An 8,473-nucleotide genomic window follows, 5' to 3' on the forward strand; every position below is an offset into this window, starting at 1 on the left:
TAGCGGCGGCGCACCCCCGTTGGTGTCGGTGGTGGGGTTTGGGCGCGCTTGTTGCAGAGCGGTGACCGCGTTGCCCAGATCGGAGACGCGGCGCTCCAGATCCGGCCGCTAGGCGACGAGATCATCGAGACGGGAGGTGACCACGGTGAGAGCCACGATATTGGCTTGTATCGTCGCCGTGAGCTTGTCGAGATAAGCCTTCGCTGCTGGATCCATGGCTTCGACGATGTGGCGGCTGTGGCGAATCCCTCTTGTCTCGATGAGATGAGCCAGATCGGGCGGAGGGAAGAGTGGATTTCTGGCGACTGATACCATATGTTAGGGACAAGCAAGGGGAATGATCGATCTAGTATTTCTCTCGGTGGCAATATAGTCGGGATACAAGTTTGATTACAAGAATGGATCGGTAAAGGAAGAACCAGGGGTTCGTGATCCACTGGATGAAGGGAAAGCTGGGAGCAGTGCCTTGAGTAGTAGAAGCTGTTGGGCTGGGCTGGTTGTGCCATTCTGGGCCGAAGTAGCGCTGGTTGCTGCGTCGGGCGCGGCTGGGCCGAGCCCGGTCCTTGTTGGCAGGTGGGGCCAAGCCGCCAGGGCGCTAACAGGGATCGTCGCCGGTGACCACGAGGCCAAATCCTATTCGGCGCCTTAAGCGCCGAATATAGTGTATTTGGTACAGGACGCACACCCCTCCTGTATGCTTAATTTTATAGTGGGCCCATTCCACTTTCTTTTGTTCTGTTTTTCTGTTTCTGTAAACTGCAAAAAGCGAGTGCGAGCCAGGGTTCGAACCAGCGACGCTCTTCCTACAAGTGGGACGCCAGAATCACCAGACCAACTACCTTCGAGAGTTTACGTTGTGGGTTGTTTTGCCTTTGGTTCTTTTTTTCTTCTTTTATCAAATTCGTGAAAAACAATTGCGAAAGAAATTTATGAATTTTTTCTTGAAAGTAGATGAACTATTTTCAAAATCCATGAACTTTTTAAAAATTTGTGAACTTTTTTCTTCAAAGTAGATGAACTTTTTTTTCAAAGTAGCGGTTTTTTAAAATTGATGAACCTTTTTTCAAACTCGATGAACTTTTTCAAAATATTGTGAACTTCTTCCCAAAATCACTGAACTTTTTTTCAAAGTCATGAACTTTTTTTGAAAATCGGTGAACTTTTTTATAAGTTTGATGAACTTTTTTCTAAAATCAGTGAACTTTTTAGAATCCGTGAGAATTTTATTTTCGAATTCTTTTTCTGAAATTTCAAAAAAAAATCTCAAAAGTCAATCACCAACGGTTGACCGAATCTACCACTACCAGTCAACCACGACGGTCGAGCAGGAAAGGCAGGGAAGCGCGCATCGTACGCGAGCTCGTCGGCTTGTTGTTGGGCCGGCCCACGTAGCCAAGCGCACGGGCGCTGGTTTCCTCTGCGGGCGCATAAGGCGCCAGCGAGGAGCACTCGACCACGAGTCCACGACGAGGCAGCTAAGGCCATGCTCGAATGAACCATTTTGTCACGAAAGCTCGAATTCTAACTTTCAGCCCATTTTGCTCGAAAAAAAACTTTGGGCCCATTCATGTTTTTTTAGATGATTGGGCCCATTCATGTATCCTTTCGGAACCGAGTGCTGGGCCTGGTTGTTGTACCAACTGCGTCCGGCCCACCGTCAAACGGAGCTGGGCTTGGGCAATCCACAGTTCCACACTCCACCAGTCCAGTCCAGGCGTGCGCCCGGCACGGACCCCGACCCGGCACGGGGCACCCCACACTGCACACCACGAGCCGCGTCCGACTGCGAGAGAGAGCTCGGAGAAGGCAACGCCCAATCGCCCACGCTTCCACCTCCCCCTCCACGAGGCAAGGAAGGAAACCCTAGGCAACGACCATGGCGCTGCTCCCGCGCACGGCCCGGCTGGCCCTCCTCTCCGCGTCGCCGCGGACCTACTCCGCCGCCGCCGCGGCGGGCGCCTCGCCCACCCCACCGGCGCCGTACGCGGGCGTGCCTCCGCCGGCGGCGGGGTCCAAGGCGGCCGAGTTCGTCGTCTCCAAGGTGGACGACCTCATGAACTGGGCGCGCCGGGGCTCGATCTGGCCCATGACCTTCGGGCTGGCCTGCTGCGCCGTCGAGATGATGCACGCCGGCGCGGCCCGCTACGACTTCGACCGATTCGGCGTCATCTTCCGCCCGTCCCCGCGCCAGTCCGACTGCATGATTGTCGCCGGCACGCTCACCAACAAGATGGCGCCCGCCCTCCGCAAGTCGGTACCAAACTCCCTCCTCCGTTGCCGCTCAGATTTCCCATGCATGCGCTTAGATCTCGGAAGGGATTGAATCGGATAGAAGTTCTGGCTCAAATATTTATTGAATTCGCTGTTTGTGAGGATCTTCTCATCGGCACAGACCACGAATGTGAATGTTATCCACGTTCTAGTGTACAAAGTTCTTGTTCCCCATTTTCGAATTTGATTTCGAACCCCGCCACAAAATGAACACCAGCTCGTACTAACTCCATTTTCCCCATCTATGTATTTGATTTGAAGACCTGCTAGAAACAACACCAACTCTGATCGTTAGAATGCGTGGTTTGCATAACGGGACCACTTCAGGGGATGAAACACAGAAATGCTTACATTCCAGCATCCATATTGCTAAATACCATCAATACATCATGACTACAAGCCTGCCTACTGCATATTGCTAAAACTAGAGCCTGTGATGAACACCATAATTTAAGTAGATTTCAATTGAATCTGAAAGAAGTTCTTGCTCAAACCTTTGTGGGGATCTTCCCGCAGGCACAGACTACTAATGTGATTTCTATGCTCTAATAGTGTACGGAGTTGACGTTCGCCATTTTAAATTTTGATTTGGAAACATGTCACAGAATGAACAACAGCTCGTCCTAAGTCCTTTTTCCTAATCTGTGTATTTGATTTGGAGACCTGTCAGAAACAACACCAACTCTGATCGCTGGAATGTTTGGTTTGTGTAAATGGACCACTTCAGAGGATGGAACACAGAAATGCTTATACATTTCAGCATCCCTAGTGCTAAGCACTATCAATACATCATGACTGCAAGCATGTTGTCTGCATATCGCTAAAAGCAGAAGTCTGCGACGAACACCATAATTTAATTGAAGTATCCTCCCTGTATGGCTGAAGAGATTTCACAACATAAGTTGTTTTTATGTTTAGGTTGGGCCAATCCCATGATTAGTTCTTAGGCTCTTAGACTATTGATTACTCAATCTTACAAGTGAAGAAGCATTTGCTGACTTGTTAGGTAGAGTGTGAACATAGGTTATTTAGGCTTGCTAAGTTTCAATATCCTATTTCCTGTGATAATGTGCTGCTGTTAATATCCAAATATTTCTGTATTTCAACACAATTAGTATCAAAAAGGAAGAAAACATGCACAGGCTACTATATATATGCATGAACTTGCTTAGCCAAGAGATTGGAACATAAAGGAATTTAAATCTAACCATTTTTGTAACCAATTGATGTGCTTCTGTGTCACCTTAAGAATTATCACATTGTAAGTAGTTTAGCACATTGACACGGTTGTCAAAGTATAACTTCTCAGAAAAACATGCTGTTTCAAACAAAAGCAATTTTACCAAGTGCTAGAAGCTCCCACCCTAGGTGAGGTCTGGGGAAGGGTTACACGAGGCAACTCTTTCCCCTGCACAGTGCAATGCAGAGAGGCTGTGTTGAACCCAGGACCTCTTTACACGAGGCAACTTCACCACTGTGCCAGACCTGTCCGTCAAACAAAAGCAATTGTATATAATGATTATATATTTCATGATCAATTTAGTAATATCAATTTGATATTATTCATATTGGTAATTTGTTACATAGTGATGATCAAAAACTGCTTACATTATCGGAGGAAGTATATGATTGTGACATGTGAATGTCTCGGTCTATGTTTTTAAGGCGTCGCCTAGGTGACGCTTAGGCGTAAGAGGGCAATGTCAAGGCGTCGTCCTCGCCTTAGTTTTCTGTCTAAGGCGTCCGAGGGTTGTTGAGGCGTCCAGGGCGTCGCCTAGGCGGAGAAGGCGTCGCTTTGGCCGATTCTGGACGCCCTGGACATGTGTGGGTAGGTCGAGCGTGAATCAGAAACTGGCGGCGCGAGAAAGAGAAATTGGCGGGGATGGAAGAGAAATTGGGCGGGAGAGAGAGGGTAAACAGAGGCGGGAGGAAGAGGGAAACACACCTGGGACACCAATCGAGGGGAAAAGAGAGAGGAGCTCTCTCCTCCCACGCCGCCGGCCCAGATCCGCTCCTCCTCCGCCGGCCTCTCCCTCTCCGGCCAAGCTCCTCCTCCGCCGGCCCTTCCCCTCTCCGGCCAAGATCCTCCTCCGCTGGCCCTCCCCCTCTCCGGCCAAGCTCCCCCTCTACTCATGGCTGCCATATTTACCTCGCGCTTTGAGCGCCTAGGCGGTGAGGCGCCCCCCAGCGCCTTAAAGCGCCTGGACGCCTTAAAAACATAGGTCTCGGTTTACATGGAAATGAGTGTGCTGTTGGTTTCATCCCCTAGGAACAAAGCTAGATTTATCTTCCCTCCGTTCCATAATTTGAACTAAAACCACGACAAGAATTATGGAACGGAGGGAATACTTAGCTTCTTAGTATGGTCCATGCTTCTCCTTTTGGAGACGTTTCTGTACTTGAGAAGAATTGGTGAACGTCTTCTGACTGTAGCAATCAATATTCAGGATGGTTTGCTTTAAGGTCACAATCTCATTGTCTTTTTCTAATGCTCATGTTATTGTAACTTCCTCTGCAGGGTTTATGACCAGATGCCCGAGCCTCGATGGGTCATATCGATGGGCAGCTGTGCCAACGGTGGTGGATACTACCACTACTCCTACTCTGTTGTGCGTGGATGCGACCGCATTGTTCCGGTGGATATCTACGTCCCTGGATGCCCCCCAACCGCTGAGGCCCTACTATACGGTGTTCTCCAGCTCCAGAAGAAGATCAACAGGCGCAAGGATTTCCTTCACTGGTGGACTAAGTGAAGCGCCGTTTGTTACTGTTCTGGCTTGTTATATTTGTTTTTGATTCTACACTGAAATAAGGACGTTGTGCTCGGACGTGCAAAACTTGCTGTTGTTTGTGCCTGGTTGGATGTATGCCCGGGCTGTGCTGATGAGCATGGACTCGTGTACTTGGTGTTGCTGTAACTGCTTTTGCTCTACATATTGTAATACACCTTTATGACTTCGTTCTTGTATGATGCAAATTTGCTACAGTATATGTGGTAAGCAATTCAAACTATTTTAAAACAAAATTAAAAAAATTGCTACTGTACATGTTTATGTCATCATGATTTGCACACAATTGTTATCTTATCTGCTACAAACTTTTAAGGACTCTAAATCTTGTGCTGCAAGTATTTATTTACCATAGGCGGTTGTAAACTTACCAATCGTACGATTAATGGGATCTACTCCCTCCGTTTCGAATTACTTGTCTTAGATTTGTCTAGATACGAAGGTATCTAGCATTAAAATGAGTCTAGATACATCCATATCTGGATAAATCTAAGACAAATAATTCGGAACGGACGGAGTACTTGTTTTTTTTTTTTTGCGGGAAACGGGATCTACTTGTGCAAAGCGCCCCTATAGAACACATCCCGTCGGCCCTTACGGCTCTGCCTGCGTTACGCCTTCTAGAATCTCTTCGGCTCCGTCCTCCAAACCCCCTCACCAAGAAAGCAGAGGTGAACCAACCAGCGAAACCGTCATCAAATTGGTCGCGAGTTTGTGCGTACCGATCTACCTCTAACCTTCTCCTCCGCATTGCACCTGCGAACGGCGGGCAGATCCATGGCGGCGCTGGCGTCGAGGATGGCGCTGCAGTCCAGGGCGGCGTTGGCCTCGAGGATGGCGCAGCTGCAGTCCAAGGCGGCCGAGGTGACGAGGTTCGCGACCAAGCACGGGGGTGCGCTGCAGTCCGAGGCGGCAAGCTTCGCGGCCAAGCACGGGGCCACTCTGCAGTCCAAGGCGTCCGAGGCGGCAAGCTTCGCGGCCAAGCACGGGGGCGCGCTGCAGTCCAAGGCGTCCGAGGCGGCAAGCATCGCGGCCAAGCACGGGGCCACGCTGCAGTCCAAGGCGTCCGAGGCGGCGAGCTTCGCGGCCAAGCAAGGGAGCGCGATGCAGTCCAAGGCGGCCGAGGCGGCGAGCTCCGCGGCCAAGCAAGGGCGCGAGTACCACAAGACGCTCATGGAGAGGAACAGGCAGTACGTCGTCGACCCGCCCACCGTCGAAAAGTGCCAGGAGCTCTCCAAGCAGCTCTTCTACACCCGCCTCGCCAGGTCCGGACGATCCCTAGCCCCTACCATCCATCTCTCCTGTGCTCCTGCATCATAGATTGTTTCCTGATGTTGATCTGCCAGCTGATGTGCCTACTAGCTTGTGATTCAGTTGCAGCTTCCGATTCAGTTGCGATAAGTAGTTAACGTTACGCCTTTGTAGGGTTCATTGGTGCTTGTTTGGTCTGGGTATGCCAATTTCGATTTGTCAGCTTGCGTGCCACGGATGGTGTATTGTGGGTTTTTCTTGTTGCAGCTTGCGAGGTTTAGTGGTCGGATGGGGGAATTGGGGATGCAAAAGGGCTCTAGCTGATGGTTTGCCGTATAGCCATGGACTCTATATAGCTTGGTTTGGGCACCCTGAAATAAAGTTAACTGTTCCTTGTTTGTTTTTATTTTTACTAGTAGCAAGGTTTCAAGAACCAAAATCCAAAAGGGAGTTTCAGGCTTTGTAGCGAAATCCTATTGTTGCCTTGCGTCCAGGCAGCCATGATGCTCTCTCTTGAAAATGGACTACAACAAATTTTACGGCCCGCCTAGTTGTTATCCCTTGTGTGCTGATTTGTATCACTCAAGATATTGAGGATTCAGGTTTTCTAACCAATGTAAATTCTAGCTTGTGTGAGGTTTCAACTAGAGGCTACTTGTGAACACCACCTTAATTAAGAATAGAGTAGGAGTCTTTCATTTCAGATTATCTTTCCTTTTGATTGATCATATGGCTTCTACTGGATGGATGTTCATTAACTATGCGGGGTGTCTTAATGCTGAATGAAATCTGCTTTATTTATAAAATACTTCAGTTGGGTTTGCTGCCTTGTCTATTGGGAATCGCACTGCTTGGTCATGTCAGTTTATATTGAGCTTATATGGAATTATGGATAGCAAATTACATGCATAACTTTGAAGTTCTTATGGTTGGGTGATAATCTTTTACAGTTGGTTGTCACCTCCTAAGTATTAGAGTTAGGAGGTGGCAACATTAGTTTGATCTCGGTCTTTTGTTTCGAACCTGTCCAAGCCCGCAAGGACGTGCAAGATAAACTATGAATTGTTAGAATTTGATTCCTTGATGAAGAAACAATATCGTAAATATGACACAATATTCATGAGTTCCACTCTGGATTAGACTGTAGGGATCCTGGATTCTTTATGATGTTGGTTTATGCATATTGGTATTCTGGGTTATGTCTGGTTTCTGCATCTGGGTTATTTGTATGTCCGTTCCTATTTAACCATTTAACTGTATGACAACTGGTTCGAAACAAAAACAGTTTTGCTAAAGCACATCTAGATATGTCATAAGTATTACACATCTAACTTCTATGTCATTGATCTTATGTTGAGATTCATGTGGATATTTTTTTTCTTTTTTTTTTTCTTTCTGCATGATTCTATCATTTAGATGTGCAATAACTAGAGCACATCTAGATGTGCCCTAGGACAATTTAACAGGCGTACTTCATTTATGGTGCTGTAATCACTTATCAGAAGTTTGATATATTTACTGATGGAGGACACGTTTGTTGCAGCATTCCTGGCCGTTACAAGGCTTTCTGGAAAGAGGTTGATGCTGTAAAGCTCTTGCTGAAAAACAGAAAGGACCTGAAGGCTGAGCAAGCCGGGGTTGCCGCATTGTTTGGCATTGAGTTGTATGCATGGCTTCGTGCCGGTGAGTTTATTGGTAGAGGATTTACCCTCACAGGTTGATCGCTGACGTCTAGCATGAGCGCACATTATTAGTCTACATACATTTGCCGTCTAGCTATGAGCGTACATTGTTAGTCTACATTTGCCATCGGATACAGTGTTCGTTGATCGAAAGTTTGTGCTTTTCTAGTTTGTTCTTGCCCCTCTGCTCAGTAAAATGTGTCCTCTTTGTCGATTACTAGTGTGGGATATCCGATAGATTGGAATTCCCTGAGATGGCCGTGTCTTTCTTTCGAGCTCTTTGATAGGTCATGCGCGCGGTGTACTTCACGTGAGCAGTAAAACAGAGATCTGACCAAAGGGAAGCAGGTAGTAACTGAACATATCGTATTTTTTCATTCGAGTATCTATTAAAAATGAGGACAAGCCAACTCCCGGCTAGTTAAACTTAAAGTCGAACTCCCGGCTAGTTAAACTTAAAGTCGATGGTTGGCTTCAGTC

At 47.7% G+C, this 8,473-nt stretch overlaps 2 protein-coding genes across 3 annotated transcripts; both read left to right on the forward strand.

Annotated features, from left to right (window-relative positions):
• Nucleotides 1-1,751: 1,751 nt before the first annotated feature.
• LOC125544752 (NADH-quinone oxidoreductase subunit B 1-like) lies at nt 1,752-5,257 on the forward strand. The gene is made up of 2 exons (XM_048708499.1): nt 1,752-2,250; nt 4,790-5,257. The coding sequence occupies exons 1-2, from the start codon at nt 1,877-1,879 to the stop codon at nt 5,022-5,024; spliced, it is 609 nt and encodes a 202-aa protein (XP_048564456.1). The 5' UTR covers nt 1,752-1,876; the 3' UTR covers nt 5,025-5,257.
• Nucleotides 5,258-5,594: 337 nt separating this feature from the next.
• Nucleotides 5,595-8,168, forward strand: LOC125548612. Of its 2 annotated transcripts, XM_048712178.1 has the most exons (3): nt 5,595-5,731; nt 5,834-6,325; nt 7,855-8,168. In XM_048712178.1, the coding sequence occupies exons 2-3, from the start codon at nt 5,838-5,840 to the stop codon at nt 8,030-8,032; spliced, it is 666 nt and encodes a 221-aa protein (XP_048568135.1). In that variant the 5' UTR covers nt 5,595-5,731; nt 5,834-5,837; the 3' UTR covers nt 8,033-8,168. The 2 variants fall into 2 exon arrangements, with proteins under 2 accessions (XP_048568135.1, XP_048568134.1); XM_048712177.1 differs by having other exon boundaries at nt 5,658-6,325.
• Nucleotides 8,169-8,473: the final 305 nt, after the last annotated feature.

The sequence above is a fragment of the Triticum urartu genome, chromosome 3 (assembly GCF_003073215.2).
Source record: "Triticum urartu cultivar G1812 chromosome 3, Tu2.1, whole genome shotgun sequence".
NCBI classification, from domain to species: Eukaryota; Viridiplantae; Streptophyta; class Magnoliopsida; order Poales; family Poaceae; genus Triticum; species Triticum urartu.